Source organism: Paralichthys olivaceus, chromosome 1 (genome assembly GCF_024713975.1).
Source record: "Paralichthys olivaceus isolate ysfri-2021 chromosome 1, ASM2471397v2, whole genome shotgun sequence".
NCBI classification, from domain to species: Eukaryota; Metazoa; Chordata; class Actinopteri; order Pleuronectiformes; family Paralichthyidae; genus Paralichthys; species Paralichthys olivaceus.
The window spans coordinates 2470535-2494927 of record NC_091093.1 but is presented as its reverse complement, the minus strand read 5'-3'; the positions used below and the strand labels follow the sequence as shown (position 1 = coordinate 2494927).

General features: G+C 39.2%; 1 protein-coding gene across 2 annotated transcripts in view; it reads right to left on the bottom strand.

Annotated features, from left to right (window-relative positions):
• Positions 1–2668: 2668 nt before the first annotated feature.
• adamtsl3 (ADAMTS-like 3) overlaps positions 2669–24393 on the bottom strand; it is a 153649-nt gene continuing 131924 nt past the window's right edge. Inside the window, exons 21-33 of one of the 2 annotated variants that reach the window (XM_020080365.2) lie at positions 22072–22797; positions 21302–21542; positions 17133–17260; positions 15568–15705; positions 13451–13633; positions 13158–13283; positions 12058–12306; positions 7344–7527; positions 5572–5776; positions 5381–5484; positions 3873–4087; positions 3538–3562; positions 2669–3041 (exon numbers count right to left, since the gene is read on the bottom strand). In XM_020080365.2, the coding sequence (XP_019935924.2) occupies positions 3543–3562; positions 3873–4087; positions 5381–5484; positions 5572–5776; positions 7344–7527; positions 12058–12306; positions 13158–13283; positions 13451–13633; positions 15568–15705; positions 17133–17260; positions 21302–21542; positions 22072–22797 (2519 nt within the window). In that variant the 3' untranslated portion in view covers positions 2669–3041; positions 3538–3542. The remainder of the gene's footprint in view (positions 3042–3537; positions 3563–3872; positions 4088–5380; positions 5485–5571; positions 5777–7343; positions 7528–12057; positions 12307–13157; positions 13284–13450; positions 13634–15567; positions 15706–17132; positions 17261–21301; positions 21543–22071; positions 22798–24393) is intronic. The other variant, XM_020080364.2, reaches the window with a different exon arrangement.

The window sequence follows — 24393 nt, the reverse complement described above, 5'->3', positions numbered from 1 at the left end:
ATATCTCCATCACTATTGCAGAACTTTTAAAGATCTCTAATAGAATAATATATTTTCTATGTAATTGCTAAAAAATGCAAATATTATTGATACTAATGCAGGAAATAAATGTTCCATACAAACTTAATACACTTAATTATAATACAATAATATTTGACAATATAATAGATGTTTAGGAGTGTCTAACCCTCCCTAACATAGTACCTCACTCAATGTTCTATCTTACTCATCAGACCACTGTATAACTGTGCACTCTTTTCCTCTTGTGACTTGACTCAGGTACTTGGTATTACATAACAAACGTACCTTCTAATACATGTTTTAACACATGCACCAGTTAATAGATTAACATTATTCATTTAAATAATCAATTTTGTGGAAAACGGTTAACAATTTACCAATGGGGCTTTTGTTGGATTAGAAAACTCTTCAGATATTTGTGGTTGTTATACTGGCATATAATGAAAACCCTGTGCTGCAGTGGTTAGCACTGTTGCGGGTATTCCTCCCACACTCAAACACATGCAGGTTGAAGTGAAGAGGAGAGTTGGTTGTTTGTCTCTTTGTGTCAGCTTCGGTTTGCTGGTGGTCCAGGGTGTCACCCAGTGTCTCTAGTCCCCCTGTCATCCCCAAAGGCTAGTTGTGGCTGGACGGATGAACGGATGTATAAACTGAAACTTCTAGCCTGTGAATATGCATTGATATTAAATGTATGCAAGTTTATTCTTGAACTTGGAATCAGTCAAACTAATTTAGGGTTAGGGTTAGTTTCATTTTCAACACATTCAACCCAAGCTTTTAAATTCAGTGATTTGCATGTTGGGTGATGACTCTTAATGTTCCAAATGAGAAAATAAATCCACATTTATAAAGTGATCAAAAGTGTCTTTAATTCTTTCCATTGTTATCTAAAGCACTGTAATGATTTATGGTATTACCTCATGTTACCTCAGCAAATCCACAAGCAGGATAATGTGACCATATCAGAACTTGCACTGTCAACACCAGTCAGGAAGAAACGCTGGAGAACATATGTTACTGAACAGCATTTCACAATGCAGATATTAAAAACTAGAGATTGAGCTTGTACACATGCAAATGAAACCAGGTGTTAGCAAACATACCACCCATTCAAAATATATACGTGCTTGATCTTCTAAGATCTAAAACAGGAGTTAAAAAACACAATCATGAATAAGTACGAAAATAAGTCTCACACAATCTACATCGCTCGATATACAATATTGCACTTAGAACACAGTATATACAAGACATTTTACAATGCAGCACATCAGTATAATAACCAGCACAAAGGTAACAGACCAACAGACCAGTCCAAATCAATGCTGTGCTGGTGCGTCTCGCTCCAGAGTCTGTTTCACCTCAATGAGTCCACTTTTCTTCTCTTGTGATACTGAAGTTATTTTAAAAACGGTCTGTACTGTCAGCGCTGAGAGTCATAGTTTTGGTGAATATGAAGTGAATATGAATTCATGCTTTCACAACTGAAACTCCAGCACATCTCTGATTAGTGTCTCACAACAGTCACACCCATCGCTCAAGTGAATGGTCTTTCAGGACATATTCTAAATTCTCTTTTACATACATGACTGGACATTGCAGACATTCAACAAGACTTCCACTGCTTCATTGTGTGAATGTAGGGGTTTCACTAGGCCAGTACTTCCAGGAACTCTGTTCACACTTTAAATCATCTGACGATTCGTCTGCCCTTAACCCAACCATCTCTACTCGGATGTCCAATCCCAACCAGGTTTGCCTTGGATGCTCCATTGTCTCCTGGATTCTCCTCCCCACTCTCTAATCCCCTGCCACTCCATTTCTACAAAAATATAAACACAACGACCTCTCCAAAAAGTGTCAGCACAAACAATTAAAAAACATTGACACTAAAAAAGCAAAAGAATCATTCACCATCAACTTTTGGGTTTGATTTTTACAGATATATGGTTTGACATTGTATTTTAGACTGAAGTAACCAATATCTGAGATGTTTTTGTGTCAGTGTCTGTAATTGCAGAACAACTGTTAACTGGTCAGAATTGAAAAGCCTTTGAAACAGCAGCTAAAATACACAGGACTCAGAGTAAATGCATTCTCTTAGGGTCAGCAGCTCTTAAAAGTAAGGTGGAATCACTCTACCTATCTAATGGTCTGGAAAGTCCTGCAGGGGTAGGTTAAAGCAGGGGTTTTCAAAGTTTGAGACTCACCTCAGACAAAGCCTTCCTGTGTTTCTTGTCAGACTTAGTTGCAACAATATTGTTCCCAGATCTCTGTAGTTTCTTCACTGAGTTAAAGAGAATGACCAAACTATAAAAAAAAAGTATCCATTTGCAATAAACCAGAATTCCCCTTTAACATTGTATATTCATAATTCCATAAACATTCTTGAACAATTGCACAAATAAATAGTTTGAAGGAAGAAATGAAACTGCAAGTTTTCTGGGCTTTTTTATGTACCTGCTGATATGATGACCCTCACATATCAGCAGTGGCTGACACAACTTGTGATTGTGGCAATATTGGCAAAGCAATACATCAGTCAGAGAGCAGACTGACACAATGAGAGCAGTGATACATGTTATACAATGCACATTATATTCCTTTTTGGCCTAGCCATATTTTTACAGTGTCACAGGCAATAAAATGTTCTGTTTTTGCAGGAAAGTCCAAAATGGTCCATTTGATCCACATAATGAACACTTGTCTCAGTAAGAGGTTGGGTCCAGATCAAAAACTAAACCCCCTTGTCAGGTCTTTTGAGGCTTCATTCAGTTTCCTTTTAGGAAGTGAACTAAGGCTTGTCCCGTTTACATAAAGTATGTGCTGTGTACTTGAAGCATCCCCTCACAGACAATGTCCTTCCAAGCTTTGCTGTGTGGTTATAACTGGTTACTGCCACTAGGTGGAGTCAGAGTCCTGTGAACATGACCCACAGCATCTATGTTTGTACATGTCCAGGTCACACAGCTTTAGTCTCTTCACCACGCTGCAGTACTGGGTTGTGTCCTGGCATTCACCTGCATGGAAATAAAACACTGAATGTACTCACTAAAGAACAACAAAAACACGTCAACACATAGTTCGGACAGTTTGTCATTCATCATGGTGACAGAAACTGATATAAAACTGTGTTTTCTTTAGATGTTAGAAGCTGGGCAGATGTTGAGGTTGTTAGATCGATAAAAAAAACGAGTTGCACTTAGGTTGACCCCAACATGAAGTGATGCAGAAAAACATTCAGATGTTTATTTATTCATTGAATTAACCTGTTAATCACCTGCTGTGGTAGCTCTGTTAACCATAAAATCAATTTCAAGAATTTGTCATTATCATGTTAAGGTGGTGACTGTTTTTGATGAAATCCATTACTGAATAGTCCATTGGTACAATTATTATCAAGTTGTTAGTATATATTTCATTTAGAATAGTAACATACTACCACTGTCCATGTGTTTTATCTAAATCTTTAACTTGAGGAGCAATCTTAGTTGGGGGCCTCAGGAAATGTCCTACCTTGCCTAATCGAATCCGGTCTTGGCTATAGGAAGAATAGAGATCTTTAGTACACTTCCAATTAACTTAAATGAAATTCTGCATCAGTCAGTGCATACCATTGCTTAACATATAAAAATGGTACTTTTGTCTTTTTGTGAATTTAACTAAATGAGCATTTACTTGTATTTAAATTGATTTCTTCAAAGGAAACTCAACCACAACTGATATACATTTCTTTATTATAATTTCATTAAAAAATAGATCTAAATCTCTGAACTTACAAGTAAAGGTGCATCAACACTGCTGACTGTTTTAACATACACACACAAACAAACAAATGCACACACACTTACTCCCACAGGTGGAGGTGTTGCAGTGCTGCCAGGTGGAGGGCCGCTGGAGCCAGGCGCAGTGCTGGACAGCCAACGTCCTGCTACTCCTGCGGTGAACACAGTCCACCCTGCGTGATTGAAAGCCACTCCCACAGACTACAGTGCACGCCCGCCATGCACCAGGATGCCATTGGACATCACATAGGTCTGAGGAACAGTTACGAACTGAAACAGGCCTGAAAGAGAAAAGTTTTAATAATTTTTAATCTTTAATGCTACACATTTAATGCTGTAGCAGTTTTACACTCCACTATCCCCAGAGGCCCTTTTTCAAAAGCAGGTTAATTGTATTATCTGAAGAACTATGCAGAGACCCAAAACCTAGAATGTCCTAAAATCTGGAACATGATTCTTTTTTGGATCAGATAACTCATTTAAATGTTCAGTGTGTAGAATTTAGTGACATCTCATCCCATACTTCACCCTCCCCTTCCAAACATAAAATAGGACTTGTGGTAAACTTCAGCTGTCGGAAAAACTCAAAAGGTGTTTAGTTTGTCCAGTCTGGACTAATATGAATATAATAACATGGCGGCCTCCATAGAGAGGACTCCCTCCGGATGTAGATATAAAGTATTTAAATATAAAAGACCCATCCTAGGGTAAAGAAAACAATAATTTGGACAATTTAGATGAATCTAGTGAAACTACATTAGTGAAAACATAACTAGGATTATTTTATCTTCTTCTTCTTCTTATATTCAATATCTGCCAATAGATCCCTTTCACCTAAATCTCACCTTTAAACCAGTAGCCAGTATTGCCAAGATCAGAAACTTGACTCTCGTGTCTCAAATCTGTTTCAATTTGAGCATGGGACATGCTCTACAACCACATATTGTGGATCTTTTTACATATCTGGATCACACAAACAAGTTCCAATGTCTTCCAGGAAAGGTTCACATCTTTTTACCAAGTTCGTCTTTAACTAAAATTCACAAGCTCATATTTACACCAAAATAATATGGACAGGAGGGGGCTGTTCTGATGGACATATGGGAATGTCCGCGCTGATTTATGATTCAGGCTCGCACTTTCCCCCTGTGCTCAGTCTTAAGCTGGGCTAACCACATCCTGACTCTACTTTACACACAGACATGAGATTGATATCTATCCTGTCATCTCATGTGGGAAAGAAAATAATTTTAACATAATGTATATTGAACTATTCCTTCAAATTGGCTATAAACAATCATACCCTCCAGGACTTCTGGCAGGAACTGGCACCCTTGTGAACAGCAAATCTTATGGCTATATCTTTATCCAGATGTGTGCTTAAGTTTCTATAAGAGTTCTTAATATTAAATATGATGTATTGATGTTACATGTGACTCTGTCCTTTAATTTGAATGCAATTGGAGAGCTCAGATGGCAAACCTCCAGTAAAAATATAATTTAAACTAGCTTCATGAGAACAAAGTCCTGATATATACTGTCATAGTATTTTCATTGTATTGGAGAATGCGTACCTGTCCCTGAGATCGCAGTCTGTGTACGAGGAGCCATTGGCATGTTGGCAGATAACGGACCTCCTCTGAACAGATGTGGTGAGCCCCAAACACATCCCTGAACACTGAAATGGAGTAACATGGAGTTTAGCCTGAACGATGCATTTCATTTCTACAGTATGTATCATCCACACTGTTGGACTCATTGGTACCTTTCCCCATGGACTGCTAATCCAGGCGGGACAGTTATTAGCAGTGCAATGCTCTGTGTCTGTGGGCCGGGTCATCCTCTCACAGGCAGCTACAGACAGGGTCCTCACTGCACCTCTGGCATCCAGCCGCTGACAGGTGATCTGCCTCTGTTTCCAGCCACTACCACATGAGACCGAGCACTTGGACCACTCTGAAACCAGCCATCTGACAGTATGGCAAGGAGAAAGTATACAGATTCATGTTTCAAAATGAGCAATAGCAAAAACAATATAATACATTTGTGTAACTGTTAACACAATAGTAACATCATTTCAAGTATTCACTCTTTATATCTTTCGCTATTGTGACCTAGTTAAACCAGCTTCTACTGCAGGAGTTATACTAAATCATGCCTGGATCAAAACAGTCATGTGACAAATGAGTTGGAAGACAAAAAAAATTGTGTAATATATAATATTTACAAAATATAAAGCTTGCCCTAACTTTGAAAGATTAGATATATTATTGGTGTCCTGAGCAGAGCACACCATTACACTTCCTCAGTGTGTGTTGTGATCCGAGCCTCTCTGTTCTTTGTTTTTGTGGGTGGTCCTGGCGTGAACTCATGTTCATGTTAGAGTTTCCCTGTGAAACTGTTGTCCCTACACATGTTTAAAAAAATCTGAAGTGATCAGCAGGGATGTCTGTAGTGTACTTTCAAACACTTCACAAATGAACCTGAGAATGTCTGAATTACAGTAAATAACAGGTCGGATAAAAGTTTCAGATCCACTTCTCTTTCTATCTGCACACTCCCTCTCTCTTCATTGCCCATGTGTGCAATAACTAGGAACTTCTTAGTAATGTACTGTTAAGACATAAAATTATTTGGTTGTGAGATTTGGTCATTTGCTTGAAAAAAACTAATCACGACAACTTTTGAAGCAGCTCAGCCACGTAAACAAAAGCTGGTATTTTAGTGAGTGGATTCACAGAACATTATACAGCCCACATACCATTAAGGCACTGCTATTCATTACTGCTTTTATTCTTTTTATGTCGATCATGATCAAATAGTATTTGCTGAGATCTGTGAAGAGGTTTTCGCAAAAATGGTAAATGGTCTGTATTTATATAGCTCTTTTCAAGTGTTGATGACCAAAAGCAGTTTACAGTGCAGTTTTTCCATCCACCCATTCAGACAAATTCATATAGTCCATTTATGTGCAGACCATTCTCTATCACAGATCACTCACACACTGCCGGCTCAGCTGTCGGGGGAAATGTGGTGTTCAGTGTCTTGCCCAAGGACACTTAGACATGCAAAATGGAGCCAGGGATCAAATCTATCTCCTGAGTAAAGGACGAGTGGGATTAACGATGATCTGGTGGTTTAAATAGACTTTTGGGAATCATTTGACTAACCTCCCAGTTTGTATCGAACCTTTGATTGTCCTGCTGGACCTGTTATCAGAGGTGGTTTTGTTTTCAGTGATCTCAGTTATTACATTGATGAGTGCCATGTTATTATATAAAACACAACTTTTGGTTGCGATAAATCGTGATAAATTGCCATTAAATATCATAATGTATGACATACTAAGAAGCTACAATGCTCATTGAGCTTGGAAATAAATACAAATAGTTCACTGACCAATTCAAGGCTGCTGCCTTATATTTCATTTAATCTTCATCATCTCATAATAACCCATTCTTGCTGTACCAAGGGCTGCCTCTGCATATGACCTAATCAGATCAGAAATGCAGGACAACCTTTTATCTACATGTGTACCTGGGGGGGCAGTCCAGTCTGTTGCAGGGGACCGGGGAGGTGATGGGCTTTGGTATGTGCTGACACATGGTGGGCTGCACGTCCTTTCCATTCAGTGTGACACAGTGAATCCTCCGCAGCCAAGTCCCTCTGTTCCCACAGGAAGCACTGCATGTGGTCCAGTCTCCAAAGCGCCAGCCAAAATCTGTGGATCCATATCAAAGAGAATATTTCAGAACACCTTAGGAGGCAGCTTTAACAATCATCTGAGGATTTTCAAAACTAAGTATGCAGTACGCCCAGAGTCTCAATTTTTCATTTCTGATTTTGAAATACCCATAGAGGTAAGAAACTGCCTGAGGCACAGCAGCCACAACCGGCAGAGCCACAGTATAATACGTAAAAGAACCTGACGCCACTGACTTGGACGGTGGTTGCACAATATGCTTATGGAAGGCACTGTATTCATCCATCCATTCATCCACCCATCCTACTGCCAACTCTCTATCCACCATGTCCTGTGAGGGTCATGAACTTGTATTTTAACACTGCTGCTACTCGACGAAACATTGTTCTGCAAAATATTAGACAAATTTTGAATGTGTATAATTACACTTTCCTCACTTCTAATAACTACAGCAAATGTATCAAATTATCCATCGTGTTGCCAGCTTAGAATAACAAGTCCAATATTTCTTCATGATGATGTGGATGGAAATACCTGAATGTATATGCTAGTGATACCCTCTGTGGAACCTTCAATTTCCTGATCACATGGAGCCACAGATTAAACTACAGGTGTCCACTAGCAGCCTTGATGAAGTATTCTTTACAGTATTCATTTATTTTAAAGGGCACCTGAGCCACCTGTCTCTACCAGCTCTCTCAAAGTCATAATCCCTCCTTAAAGGTCCAGTGTGTAAGATTTAGGTGAAAAGGATCTATTGGCAGAAATGTAATGTAGAATAACCCTCATGATGTTTTCACTAGTTTGTTTCATCTAAATTGTATAAATTGTAGTTTTCTTTACCCCAGAAAAGGTCGTTTATATTAAATACTTTATATTTACATGGAGGGGACCCTCTCTATGGAGGCCAACATGTTTTTTACATTAGTCCAGACTGAACAAACTAAACACCTTTTGAGTTTTTATGATAATTAAAGGCTACCACAAGTTCTTTTTCATGTTTGGAAGGAGAGGGGGAGGTGAGGGGTGTTCAGCTGCAACATGCAAATTCATTACTAGATATTACAAAATTCTACACACTGTACCTTTAATGTAGATATGGTGTCTTTATTGATAAATACACAGTCATCAGGACATCTGCATCACAATTAAAGATTGTGGAGGGTTTGCCTTGAGGAAGCATACTTGATGGGGTTTACATTTTTTGTATCTAGGGGTTTAAGTTTTACCTATAGCAGAATCGTGCCGATGGCAAAGTGAAGAAATTAATGTTAATTGCTCTGATTTCAATATTGCGCTTTTACAAAATATAATTTCAATAAAATATTGCATGCAGCAGGTAGCTTCCATTTTGTAATTGTGTGTAGCTGTGACGTTGTCAGTCACAACTACAGCACGTTTACAACCATGGTTGTTTTCAGTTTGAGGTCCTAAGTAATGAGTCGAGCTTCACCGAACTCTGAATAAACACATGCGCAGCTCTTTGTGCAGCAGTGGTGGTGCAGCTTCAGGATTCTGTGGACTGAGTCAGCTAATTATCTACAAAACCCTTATTACTTGACAGCCAGTGGATAAATGATGACATTCAGCTCATCACAGGTCAGATTTGACAGGGGCCCAGAGAAAACTACAGATTTAAATATGCACGCACCAACTCAACATCAACTTCAGTGACCTCACATATGTTGATAACAATTTTACTATATTTACGCTCATTCATAGCCAGCAATTTTAAAGTAGTCTAGGTTTCTGAAATGTGTTGAACTAAATTCATTGCGTTGCTCGCATCATTGTTCTCTTCCAATTATAAGAGTTGGTTCCTCAGTTCATGCGTCGCTGAGTGGAAAGAACCGGTTCAAAACATGAACTGGTTGTTGATGAAATCTGCTGCTCCTTAAGGCTGCACTTCAAAACAAAACTCACAAACCTTAAGAAAGTTTCTAAAAAGTAAATGATGATGTGCAGCAGTTCCACTGTAATGTGGAATATAACAGATGAAATTTGGTATGCGGCAAAGCAAAATGTACACTACCACTATCACAGGAAAATGGTCACACATCAGCGGGGGGCGCCACAGTCTCTGTATTGTTTATGTATGTAAACTTTGAGCACAGCTGCCACATGTTTCAAGCAGCTGAACACAATCATTCCTCACAAGTCTAACGTTTTACGTGTCTCAGGGGCTGTCACACAGTCAAAGGGATAAAAAGTGCAACCAAAGTTCACAGATAAAGTGCCACTGCATGCTGGACCACCTGTCATAGCTTCAGCTGCTGGGCTCTTGACAGCCCTGTCTACCCAAGGTGCACTGGTGTACAGTAGAGGAAGTAGGAGCAGAAGATTTGACCTTGGTGTGGAGTAACCTTGTTCTGCACCAGAACTGAGAGTGGCCAATCAACAGAGCAGTGTGGTGTGTGGGAGAGGTGGGAGAAGAAATGAAGACTGCAGATTATTATTATTATTTGAATGTATTCTTATACTGTTCTGTGCAAGGTTAAAATGTTTCCTATATTTTCAAATAAATACAAGTCTCATATTGAAGAAAATACTTTGCTAATGTTCAGAAACTAAATAAAAATGTTTTACTGCACCAAATAAAAATACGACCTCAAACAGAAGCTTTTGGCCCAGCCCCCCACTGCTGCTCATAAAATACTGTCATGACAAACTTGGGTGCCTGTGACGCATCAAACGAACAGGATCAATCAAATCCAACATAAAGGTCAGGGTAAATTATTTTTAACTTTGTTCTATTCCGGGATGTACAATCTGTTTTGTGTTGAAATTGTACAGGACAACTAGACAACTGAAGGCTTCTATGAATGACTGTTGCTCAATAGTGAAAGGTGAAGCATTCTAGATGCAAAATGCAGCTACAGATGCAAAACAACCCGAGACACAACTCTGTGGAGTACCAATGAGACATGTCCTGCAGTACATCCCATCAATCTCAAATCTTCTGCCTTGAGAGAGGGATACAAAATGTTTTCAGAGCTTCAGTGCCTCTGACATGTCAAATCTTGTTCATGTTTTCAGCCACAAAGTAAATTGTGCAGATGTGCTCGCCTTCCTTCAAATAACTTAGCTTCTACATGAAAGTAAAGGCATTCACATGAGATTCAAGTGGATGGAGCACCTACTGCCGAAGAGGAGATTGTTTCATATTTTCCTCTTAAATGATGAAAACAGACGATGATTGAGTTTGTATTTGTTGTTTCCGGCACAAGCAAGCAAACCAATCAAATACTGTGTGAAGTAAATGAACGTGCATGTGAATGACTCAGTTCAGTCGACTTTAGACCAGCAAAAAACCTCGTCACAGTTTTCCTCCAGACTTTGTGTGTTCCCACGGTCAATGAGACAATCAAACGAGACACCAACATCAATGACTTAACAACTAGGAAATCAAAACAGAAGTCTTTCTTTAAATGTGCATTCAACATTCAGCAGACCATTTAAAATATTTACTTGGCAAACTCATGGTATAAGGGTTTGCAGAGTTGGCGTTGGAGTTACTTCTGAAAACGTCCACAACATTAACAGTGTGACTGTTGTGCCCAGTGTAAATCCGGTGCTGTCTCCTCCACCGACCAACATTCATCAGTCGCTCTGAGCTGAGTTAGCCAGAGACTCTGCACAGAGCACAATGCATGGCAGTGGGTATAATGGTAGGAGACATGATGTCTAGAGGTGTAATTGTGGCTCCAGTCAACAGATAACTTTTGGAATAGGCTCCCTCTGCTTTCACATAAGCTTCAGGTCATATCTTTACTCCTACACGATGCAGAGATATACGCATGATGCTCTTTTCTTTCTTCTTTAAGACATTTTTTTCCACCAAAATAATATTTCAAAACAATATGAATCATCCTGTCCGTCACAGTCAGGACATTTTCACAATCCTTGGTAGGCAGGCAGAAGTCGACATGAACTCTAAAGATACCACTTTCACTGTGTGTGTTCACACAACAAACATACAGTTAGTCAGTATCTCACTCACTATCTCTATGAGACCATCATTATGTGGATGTCCTTATTATACACTGCTTCCTGTATACACCCAGCTCTACTTAACTGTGGGAGATACTTTTTTTGCATGTTGCTCCTTTTTCTTTTTAATTCTCACTAACTTCAACAATGCTTCATATTAAAACTCTTTTTTGGGTCAGTTTAATCACAACACTCACTGAGACACACTCAAAAGCATTTTCACAGAATTTGGAGCCGTGTTTTCCAGACTTCCTAAGTTGTTTACCTTAAATGTACTTGTTGTTTTGGACCTTACCCGTAGCATTGAAATCTATTTATTTGATCTGGCTTTATTTAATTAAAGTCAAGATATCAAGGGGCTAAATTTCCATTCAAGACAAAAGGTCATCTCATGGTTGGTAAATTATTGCTTATACTACATCATTGTATTCATGGTATATTTTTACTATAATTTGTAATATTAAATCCAAGTATTTAATTGGAAAGCAACAGTTTACACGTGCACACACATATACAAATATACGCACGCATAGCCATACACGACTACCTGAGGCTCACCTTCAGTGTGAATGTATATCCAGGCATACAGCATTTGTTTGGTACTGTTGATGAAGGTTTGGCATTGGTACCGGCCTGAGAACTTCACATGGAGTGTGTTGACCTCAAGGACACGGCCCCCCACCAACATCCTGTACTGCAGGCCGAGACCAGTACCCTGGGACTGGGCTGGATATGGAACCTCATTGAGGGTCTGGTTGTTGTAGTCCCAACGCATTGGCAGTTTGTGGTCAGGAAGTACCGGACAACCTTTTTGCAAACACACAAGCAGGCTGAATTTCAATGGACTGATAAAATTGCTGAAAGGTGGACTTCACATATTTTACACATCAAAGTCTGTTTCCAGGTGCTGGGGGGGAACTACAGCAAAAATACAGTTAAAAAAAAGTTACATATAGCCTTTTGAGAGCTGTGCTAAATCTTATAGTTTGACCCAAGAGGACAAATTGCATTTTTGATTATTTAGATTTTAACTGAATACAAAGATCTATGAGGTAGAGTGTCTGTGGATCAAGAGATAAAGAGGGTCATCCACCAACCAGAAGGTTTGTGGTTTGATCCCTAGCATCTCTAATCTGCATTTCGAGTATGACCTCAGGCAGAATACTGTTCCCCAGATTGCCAACAGTGTAAAACACTGTATGAATGTGTGCATGAATGGGAAAATGCAACTTCTACTGTGAAGGGTTAAAGAGACTGGAAAAACACTATATAAATGCACTCCATTTCCTATTGGGATTGAGATAAATTGGATTTGTTGATTAATACTTTTTGGTGATCAAAATCTCAACAGAGTTGTAATTTAAACAGAAAATAACATCCTCAGCTGAGCTGAATAGATGTGAGGTGGTAAGCTAAACATGTGTCTTTTAACAGCTCTATAATGTGAATACTCTTAAAACAGGATCACACACATAATGGAAAGAAACAAGTGACCAGTTAATCATATAATTAATTATGTGTGTAAGCATTGATTTATTTATAGGTGGTGAGACACATTATCTGTCTTAAAGGTGAAGGTGAATGAGATTTAGCTGCTCTGCTTCTGTGTGAGCATGTGGCAGTATAGGTTGTGTATGTATGTGTGTTTGTGCTTGTACCTATACGTAGAATGTCTCCAGGTTTGATAAAAACACTTGTTCCGCGGCGTGAAGCCATGAGGACCCTTCTCCTGTTCAGCTCTTGCAAGACAGGAACAACCCTGCGCTCTCCAGCAGTATATGGAACTGTGCACACGCACACATACACATTCACACACGTTTTGAATGTTGCACACAACCAACATGTTACTTCAGATTTTATGATCTGAGCATGTGTGTTTATGTAGCATGTTGTTGTATGAAGTTATATATGACGAGGGGATACCATAGGCCCAGTTTGTGTGTGAACCCACCATAGACCTGCAGCACAGTAGAGGCAGAGGACTTTCCTATGGTGTTATGGGCTGTGCAGGAGTAGGTGCCTTGGTCGTGCAAAGAAACGTTTCTGATCCACAGTGAGCCAGAGAGAAGGGAGACAGCACTTGAGTCAAACAATCCACGCTTCCCGTGCCATTTCACCGTGGGTGGAGGAACACCTGAAAGATACAGCGAGCAATAAGAAAAGTCTGGGGAACAACTCAGATTGCAGAATGCAATTTACAGTGTAATCATCTATGGGGTTACAATAACACAAGGACACAAGTATGTGAGTAGGTGGGAGAAGACTAGTGTTTAGGCAGCTCTTTGTATTGCCATCAAAGTAGACGAGAGTTCACCGTCGCTTGGCAACGGCGACATGGACTCTGTTGCCGTTTTAGCAAGTTAGAAGGTGTAATGCAGGGAATGTAAAACGTAAAAGATGAGGTTGTGAACATTTTCCTGAGACGTTTTACAAAGTTACAAGGAAAACTGCCTCAGGATTGAAATGTGTCAACACCACATGGCTGCCTCAGTCTGAACCCAGTAAAGATGCAGGCACCCTAATTTTTGCTGAATATAAGATAGGCTCTTCAATGACTAAAATTAAGACATATTAACCTCACCATCCAATGAAATAACATTATTTCCTTATTTGGTTGGTCCAAATAATAATCTATCATGTTACTGAAAACCAGGTTTCACTGTCTCTTTAAATGTCAGCAGCTCCTTAAACTCTAAAACGCAGAAAATGTTTAATTTCAAATCCATAACATATATACAGTACTATACGACAATATATAAATAGTATAAATGCACGATTTTTGTATAATTTAATGATGACTACTGCATAACTGAAGAACAGGACTACACGGTAGATAAATGGATGGTTGGCAAAAGGGAGCTGCGAGGGCGAGGCGGAGAAATAGAGTGCTCTGAATTAACCTCTCTGCAGCAAAGTCAGCATGACAACAAACAGCATAGGGAAATGTCAGTGGGTGCACTAAGTCTGACATAGAAGAAAAGTAGAAGAAAATATGGCTGAACTTCTTACACCTAAATGTCCATCCAGTTCACTGCCATGGCGATTTTATTTTTAATATTCTGTGATCTGTTCTGGACAGATCATATAGGTCATATTACTTCTGTCTAATGCCACAGCTTTCCACAGGTGAACAAAGGTTTCTTTTAAGCATCGAAGTTGGCATCTCCCCCATGACGCTTGCCAAAGTGCCCTCGGGCAAGAAAGGCTGCTGACTGCTGTGTCTACAGTGTGTGGGTGATGTGTCTGTCAGAAGGTGCTGCACATAGATGAACTGTGGGAGTGGGTGAATGGCAAAAAACTGTACTGTAAAGAGCTTTGACTGGTCATCAAGACTTATGAATAGAGACCATTTACCTTTACAAAGAGATATTCATAGATCCTCCCCCTTTGTCTGTACTAAGGTTGAGCTTTTTAATGTTGTCAGTCTCACACCTTCTCACTCCTTTCATTGTTCATTGTCTTAAATTGTTACGTGCTTGTATGGACAATGGGTGGAAGTATCAGCTGATATGTAAGCACTGAAAGAGGCTAAAAGGACTGGCCACAGGAACAAAGTGGTAAAAAGACTGAGTGGCCACACTGTATCTAACTCTTAGTACATCCAGAGTAAAAAAAAACTCTGTTTCTTACACCTGCAGTAAAGGATCTCTGTGTGGACTAGTGTGAATTGACCACTGGCAACTTGTATGTTACTTTTAAGGTGTTGAATTTCCCAAACAGGATGAGGCAGATCGACATCCACTTTGAGTCTGGTTCTGCTAGAGGTTTCTTCCAGTTATTGAGTTTTCCACAGATGCCAAAGTGTTTTCTTGTTGTAAGAACTGTTGTGTTTCTCTAAAATCTTGAAGATTTCAACCTTACTATGTAAAGTGCCTTGAAATACTCTTAACTACAGACTGGAGACCACTAGCATAACGTGACTCGGTGAATTGGCCCATCAATATTAATACTTGTTAAGCTTCCTTCTAAAATGTCCAGGTGTTGTGTGACTGATATGACATGTGTTGCCTGCCTGCAGTCCTGCCATCTTTTTAGCAACAGACTTCATAATCCAGTGCTATGACCTACCAGTGACTGGGCAGTCCAGTGTGAGGTTGGTGCCTGGCCGAACACTGACTCGTTCCCCAACCACAGCCCTCAAGCTGTGTCCCAACACCAGCTCGTGGTCTGAAACATTCCTCCATGACACTGCGATGGCCGGTGGCTCTGAAGAACAGAGAGACTATTAGTGGAACAGCAATAAAGGCATATTGGCTCTTTGTTAGTTATTATAAAGCACTTATTAATGCCTTATGCTTAATGACCTTATTCTGCAACTACTTAACAGTTTTCCCCTAATAACCTCCTAATTACTGCTTATTGATGGTAAGTGAGGAAGTTGTTGTACATGAATTACAATCAAGTGCTTGGATATGTTCACTTTGTGTGTTCCCTAATATAACGTGTTACCTACTGTAGTTTGATATTTATATAAAGGGATATTTTCTGAATAAATGTGGGTTGGCAGGAATATCAGTTGTATAGTCAGTCAGTCAGTCAGTCAGTCAGTCAGTCAGTGAGTCCACCAAATTGAGATACTGGAACTATCTGGAAAACTAACATGATGGACTGACATACAATTAGTTTGCGGTAACCAGAGGACAAACTTTGTTCCTCTAACTTTTCATCGGGCATCATCATCAATTTTTGGTTTATGACTAAATCACTGCAATGCTGACAACATCCCATCCTGTTTAGGATTAATGCTTATCATCATGTATTGTTATGATAACTAATAGAGTAAGATGACGAACATGGGAAACGTTATACCTGGTACTAATCATTTAGCTTTATATTCAGCAATTGACTGACTGTACTAATATATTATCATTTCAAGTTTATCTGTGCAGCACATGTTAACAAAAAGACAACTCAAAGTGCTTGACATAAATATATTATAGATATAAGGTAAAAATGTGAAAATACAAAAATGCACTGAAACAGAAATTAATGTATAATGAAAAAAGAGTGCAGTGTAAGAGACAAGTCCACTTTTGATTTAATAAAAGGCTGTGGCAAACAAAGAGTCTTCAGCCTTGTTTTTAAAGAACCAAGAGTAGCAGCAGATGTGCAGTTATCTGGGAACTTGATCCAGATACATGCATCATGAAAAAATAACATTTTTAGTTAGATTCTTGAAACAGGAGGCAGATCTGTTACAGACTGTTACAGAAGGGATGTAGGCTGACTTACACCAACATTCTCTTGTAGTAGGTGTTTGTTTGTGTTGAGGAATTATATTGTTGCAAGAAAGAGCTAACATATGTATCTTTTGTTATTTAATTGTACATATGTGATCAAACTAGTTCCTCCTGCGCAGACTAATTAAATTATTGATCTATCTTGGTATTGACACTGTGAGTGATGCAAGCATGTTAGCATTCTGACATGCTCAACGAGTTCCAAGCACTGTTGTGCAGCACAGCTCAGGACAAAATGTCTTCATCAGGCTGAGTAACACCAGAAATTTAAAAAAAGGAACAAACTTCAAACCTCAAGCATTTTGAGGGAATATTAAATGTAACAGAAAATGTGCATCATGTCATAACGACAATTGAAACTTGAGTCCAGTAGATCTAAAAGAAAGGACACACCTGCCACAAGTAGCTGAGATGTCTCTGAGTCTGAGCCATGCATGTTGGCAGCTGTGCACTTATACTGGCCTCTGTCAGACACTCTGGGCTGAAGGATGTGAAGTCCTCTGGAGCTATCCCACGAGACCCTGCAGACAGACAGGGAAAACATACTTTGTCCACCCAGCTGTTCTCAACAGATTAGAAGCTAAAAAGCTGCTCGCACTGCTTTCTGAAAGAGACAGCTTAAACAGAGGGAGTTGCTCAGTTCAGGGATTCATGTTTGGTTAGAGACAGAAAGAGGAAAAACAAAAAAACAGACATAAATAAATACATGATTCTTTTGCTCTTCACATTCTGCATCAACTGCAGAATTCTGTTTGAACAGTGGACCACTGCGACTGCAGCTATACCAGATGACACCTTTTACCTTTTGATTCTTCTTCATTTAATAAGGGAGAGCACTCAAGAACTAGAATGCATTGAGAGGGCAGAACTTTTACATATCCTTCACATATCACTTTTGTCACAGAGGGTGCTGTATTAAACAAGTAATAATATGTTGTTTTGTCCATCATTTCTATCTATTGTAATTACACGGTACTCGCCGAGCAATTGCTGAGTCACAGTGACATCACTGCAACAACCAGGAAAGATGAACCAGGTAGCTAATTTAACAGTTAATCTAAAACTGTACTTGGAGGTAATATGCAGAAAATGCTCCCATCAGGTGAATGCATGTGCAGGGGGGAATGAGAGGCTTTGGAATAAATCATGAAAGGTTATGCTTTAAATGATTTACTTTTATTGTTATCCCTTTTTTGTGATGGGGAAAAAGAAAATTGGATACAATGTTTTAGGAAGGCATCTGACTCACTGGTACTACTTTTGCTGACTGTGTCCATATGTAAGGCATTAGGGAAGTGTATGTCAAGGAAATTGTGTTCACCAAAATCCCCTGACAAATCTGGTGGCTTGAGATGAATGATGTATGGTAGAGGACTCTCCACCAAGTCAAGATGGGCACAGACCCTTCACCACCCGTTTTATTATAGTTACAAGTAAATAACGTGTGGATACAGGCTTTTTTGTGAGTCAAACAGCAGAATGTGTTCATTGATTTTACATCATTATTCATTTCTCCTTCTGTTGATGTAGATGTAAGAGCTCCCCTTAAAAATAAAGCATTATTAATCATAACTTATTAATAATATTTGTATAGTACTTTTAAATACAAGCAACAAAGTGCTTAACAGCAAACAATATAAAACTCACAAACAATTTGAATAAAATAATGTTAATAGTAATAAAAATACAGATGATAAAAGCTTAAGATGTGAGATAAAATGGGTTACCGATTCTGCAAGTCTAATCTCATCTGACAGATGGTGCCAAAGTGTAGGCAAAAATGTCTGAATGGTTATCATTGACCTACCGGATGATCTCAGACTGTGTCATTGCTCGTGGGAGGATAAAAGATCTAAAACATAGGGAAAAGCCAGCTACTCCTCTTTGACCTGACCTTTAATTTGATACCCTACTCTTTCACATGAGTAGTTGTTCTGTTAAAATTTATAGTATCATGACATAATTTCAAGGAGTTGGATATTAGATGCATTCTTGGCTTCACTTGGTGGAAATATCTAAAATACATGAGGGTATCTGGGTGTACATATCAAATATATGTTTAGAATTATACCACTGCAGTTTTAAGCCTCAAGAAGTTGTCGTGTTGACTCTTTGACATTTTGACCATTTGTGCCAAATTTGAAGAAACTCCCTCTAAGCGTTCTCAAGTTATTGCAATGGGATGGATGGACATATACAGACAGACGGACAGCCTGAAAACATAATGCCTGTGGCCACTGGCTGTCGCCACATAAAAAGGAAACGTTTTTTTGCCATTTTCCCTCAATTATAATACAGCTGAACATTTTGTCCTCAAATGACCTGAACAGACCCCAGTAAATCCAAGAAAAGGTATTTAAAAGGTCAAAATTAGCACATGTTGCGGAGAGCCATCTTCAGCTGTTATCATGCTCAGTTCTCTCCACAGCTCCGTGTAGTAAAGGGCACATGCAGAACATTGTGTTTACAGCCCACATGTCCTGTAAATGTCAATCGAGGGTCTGTCTCACTTTGGCTTTGAGTTAGTGTCTTTCCTCCTCTATGATGGGGGCGGGGAGACACTTGATGAGTACAAAAACAAAGCACCTAATAGATACAGTTAAATTCTCATGACAGCAATTCATATTTTCAAGGCTAATAGAAAATAACATTAAAAAAGTAGACAACCACAAAGGAGACTTGTTGCTGCTGTGGAGTTGCTAGAACCAGATAAAGGAAACTTCTTCCAAGGTGTCAGTTTGTCTTGAAAAACCATCTTGGAATAGATTACTGATTACATACAAATTATTGTTTGAGGGATCACTAATCTGATGTGAGGGATAAATTGCTGTCTGTAAGCTATGCATGGCTCTACTAAAGCTGAAGATTTGTTTGAGCAAGATGTTTTGTGCAAAACCAACTTATAGTAACATCATCACCCATAAGCACTACCATTTGACATCAGATGGCTTGCCAAAGAGAAGCTGTGCAAGCTATCACATTAGAGAGGTTAGTGTTATATGTGTGATCAAAAATCAGATATAGTCCTTCAAGAATGTTATAAAAAAGGAAATACCTCTTGAGTTCCATCAAAAATCTGATCAATCAGTTTAATCTAGTGGATCCACTGCAGATACGTCCACTACATGATGTGAGCAGCAAAGCAGGGGAGAAAATGACTGAGGCTTGTTTCATCAACAGTGAAAACATCCAAATACATTGTGGTGGTAAGCTAGGCTACACATGTCACGATCTTGTCTCTGGAGTGAATGTACAGAGATGAAACCGATATTGATCTTGTTACCCAACACTCGTTCATGTGGCAACTCAGGACCTTTATCAAAATGTCAATGTCTTCTAGAAAAAGCCAAGCAAGAGAGTAGGCTAATTAAAAAAACTATTAATGATTCACTATGGTTTAAATTTTGTATGAGAGAAGTTGCCATAGCCACATGATCTGATGGTACACAATCCAAGATGGCCTAAAAATACCTGCTGTCACAGCTTCCTCAGCTGCTTATTATCTCTGTCAAAGAACTCTGTGCCTTTTGTGTCTCTGTAGCCCTGACACTATGAATCATATAAATGGGAATGAAGACAGAAACAATCCAACAGTCGCTTCTTGGACTATTTCATGGTGTAACTTTTCATTATAACTAGTTCACATCTGATTTGAAAGCTTTTCTTGCACAACTATGTAAAGTAGCTCTGGTCAGGACTGGAAAATGCTGCAATGTCCATGGACTAAATAATGGGCTTTCATACCTGCTCAGTTTACTTGGTGTGGAGCCCAAAAAAGCCATTCAGTTTTGGTTTAGTTCATTTTACACCGAGAGAACATTAAGTCAGTGACATGCATCTCATTCATACATGAAACCAAATGTAACATTGACTGATGTTGAAAATGTTGAAGAGTGCAGCTTAAAGGTCCAGTGTGTAAGATTTGGGTGAAAGGGATCTATTGGCAGATATTTAATGTAGAATAATCCTCATGATGTTTCCAATAGTTCATTCCATCTTAATTATATGAATTGTAGTTTTCTTTACCCCAGAAAAGGCCCTTTATATTTAAATACTTTATATTTACATGGAGGGGACCCTCTCTACGGAGGCCACCACATTTTTTACATTAGTCCAGACTGGACAAACTAAACACCTTTTGAGTTTTTATGACAATTAAAGGCTACCACAGGTTCTTTTTTCGTATTTGGAAGGAGAGGGTGAGGTAAGGGGGGGTTCAGCTACAACATGCAACTGTAACACTTGATGTCACAAAATTCTACACACTGTACCTTAAAGTAAAGATGATGGGGTAAACGATATGGTTCCATTTATCATTTGTCAAATTTATAATTTCTCACCTGTGAGTGATGCAGTGGTTGCTTCATCATAAGTATTTCAGACAAATCCACCATGGGTACCCAATTTTATTTAACCATGTATTGTTTTGATTTCAAAAAAACACTTATTAAAGCATTTTGGTTTCAGCTGTATTACCTGGTCTATGTTATCGAGCTCAAGAAAATTTGCAGTACTGGGTTAAACACGTCTTTCTTTGACAAGTACTAACACTAGTATGTTACCTGTCAGTGAGCTGCAGCAGAGCTCCATCTTTGCTCCAGCTGATTTTGGGAGACGGGATGCCCTCTGCAGGACAAAGGATGGTCAGCGATCGGGTGGCATTGGTGAGGAGCGCGCTGTGTCCAATGGTGATGTTGATGTTCTTCTGAAAAGCCAGTGGCAGGTTCTGTTGCTGTCTGATGATCCTCGGTGTGTTCACAGGTATGCCCAGTGAAGAGCGCTCTGACCAGTTGGGCAGACTGTCTAAGGGAAAAAGTCATATCCAAACACAAAGATAAGATTATTGGTCCATCATTCTCAAGGAGAGGAATTGTGTTTTTTTTTACAAACTATCCATTTACTTATAAATAAGTTAAAAAGATACACAATTAACAAATTACTGACAGAAAATTATCCATCATGTATACCACCAGCATATCACAAGGACAACTATTCCCTCTGACACCTACAATCAGTTCAGAGTGTCCATTTAATCTAACCACAATCTGCATGTTTTAGGACAGAGTAAGTAATGGAGAAGACATGGGGAGAACAATGCTTACCACCATTCTAACCTCCTTTTCATGTTCATGCAATCAGTGAGAATTTTAATATTTCACCTACGTTCCCTGAAAACCATAAAATGGCCCGGCTCGGGATTACATGTCTGATAATTTTTTTTGTTATTATAATAATTATTATCAACATTCATCAATGTAATGAGATGGAAGCCACAGAAAGGTGGTGTAAAAATAATGTAATGTGAAACACACTCTTCCGTGTTTATAAGTACCTTTAGCTTGTAGTCCTCCCTCTGTAATCTGGGTCCAGAGCTGGGCAGCAGACATGTGGGTCAGCAGTGAGGAGATGAGCTCAGTAGCTTGCTCCTGCTGTATCTCTCCTCTGTCAGCCTGCAGGGTGATATTAATCAGCCTCTCCTTCAACCGTGGCTGCAGTGAAACCCCCTGGACACCAAGGGGCAAAAGAGATACACTGACCCTGGGCCAGTATGGAATCATGCTTGAGTAGTGACTGTGGCAACTAGGCAGCATTTCCTCCCTGATGGGACCAAGGGTGGTAGGAGAAAGTCTCCCAGTAGTCCTGCTGTCACCGCCAATCAGCTGGAGGGTGAAGATATCTGAGGCAGGTCCAGTGACACATTTGTACACCCCAATGTCCTCTGCTGTTACAAAGTGAATCTTCAGAGAGCCAGATTTGGTGATGCCCAGGTGTTTGGAGCTAGGTATGGGGCGTCCGTCTTTCAACCAGCGGATGTTTGCCTTGGGGAACCTTCTGACAGGGCATTTGATGACCAGGGAGGTGTTAGGTAGGAGGTAGGCATGGCCACCAACAGTCAAATGGATGCGTTTCTCCTTGTGGGTCTGGATGTAGATGTGGTGCTTACCCATTAGCATAGGACACCGTTTAACCCCACTTTTATATCCCCGGGCCTTTGTTGGATGTCGCACTTGGTTCTTCACCTTCTGTGTGCCTTTGGGTCTCAAATCTTTATTGTGTTCTGTTAGAGTAAATAAAGAAAGACAGGGTAGTTTTTTTATGGGTCTTAGTTAACAGAAAAACAAGCTTCCTTCCCGGTTACCTCTTAAATGTCAAACATAATCTAGTGATATCTAGTGTTGAAATTGCATGTTGCAGCTGAACACCCCTCACCTCAGCCTCTCCTTCCAAACATGAAAAAGAACCTGTGGTAACTTCAGTTGTCATAAAAACTCAAAAGGTGTTTAGTTTGTCCAGTCTGGACTTATGTAAAAAACATGGCAGCCTCCATAGAGAAGGTCTCCTCCATGTAAATATAAAGTATTTAAATATAAAGGACATTTCCTGGGGTAAAGAAAACTACAATTTATACAATTTAGATGAAATGAACTAGTGAAAACATCATGAGGATTATTCTACATTAAATTTCTGCCAATAGTTCCCTTTCACCTAAATCTTACACACTGGACCTTTAAGTAAGTTAAATAAACTTATATAAGTTGTAAAATTTTGGATATGCACTTTAAGAATGCACCCTGAGAAGTTAAGAAATACCTCACATGTCACTAAGTAAGACACTTTTATTTCATCTCATTGACCCAGATTTTTTTGTTGCTTTTAGTTGCAGTTATCCGCATCAACTCTAGAGCTGTGATCTCATGCAAAACATGTCAGGACATTTTTTTCTTCTTTTTCTTCTTCCTCTTCATTAGATTTTCTCATGTCATTTAACATTAGAATTGGAGGAAGGGGGAAGAGTAGGGGCAAAACCAAAAGTGTATAGTGATTACACACAAAATGAAGAATATTCAGTTTCAGATTGTGATGTTTGAAAACTAGTACAACTCACATTTTTACACACCAACCTGGCACAAATAGTCAATCAGCAACATTTCGGGAACAGTTTTGATTTCTGTTTTTCACATCGGCCAAAAGCCTTTAGAGTTGTGTATGTGTGTGTCCCAAACCTTAAACTGCCAGCTGATATTCAGAATCAGTCTGGTCTTGGGATTTGAGGGTCTTAGTCTTAATTTGTGGCTTCAGTGTGCAAAGTTTTTGTGTGAGAACATTTTAATCAGTTTTTGGATTCAAAAACGGACAAACAAAAAATTTGTGCATAAAACACACTGAAATGTCTCAACAAAATATATTATTCAAGCCTGTCGTTATTTTTTACAGTTCAATTTTCTACTTTCTAAGAACTGGTTAAGGTCAACATTTTTGATTCATTTATTTATAAGTAGGCTAGATAATTAATGCAGTGGAGCTCTCTGGTCTACTTCTCCCACTAAAATGTTGATTTTGGCTCTTGTAAATTCAATCTGTATTATGTTCACACCTGGTTCACACAGAGCATTCCATGCACTAAACAGAGATGAGAAAAAGTCACATTAAATACAAATTAAAGCTTACGAGATTTTGCAGAGAGTCCATGCTCACAACAGCACTACATTCTCTCAGAGGTCTTACCCAGTGGCAAGAGCCATTGTTCATGCAACATGCAATAATTTATCCGACCTTTGGTAAGGTGAAACACATTTTATGTCAACAAGGAGGCCTGCAGTATTAATAACAGCATAGACTGCAGTATATTGAATGTTATGTCAAAGCCGCAGAG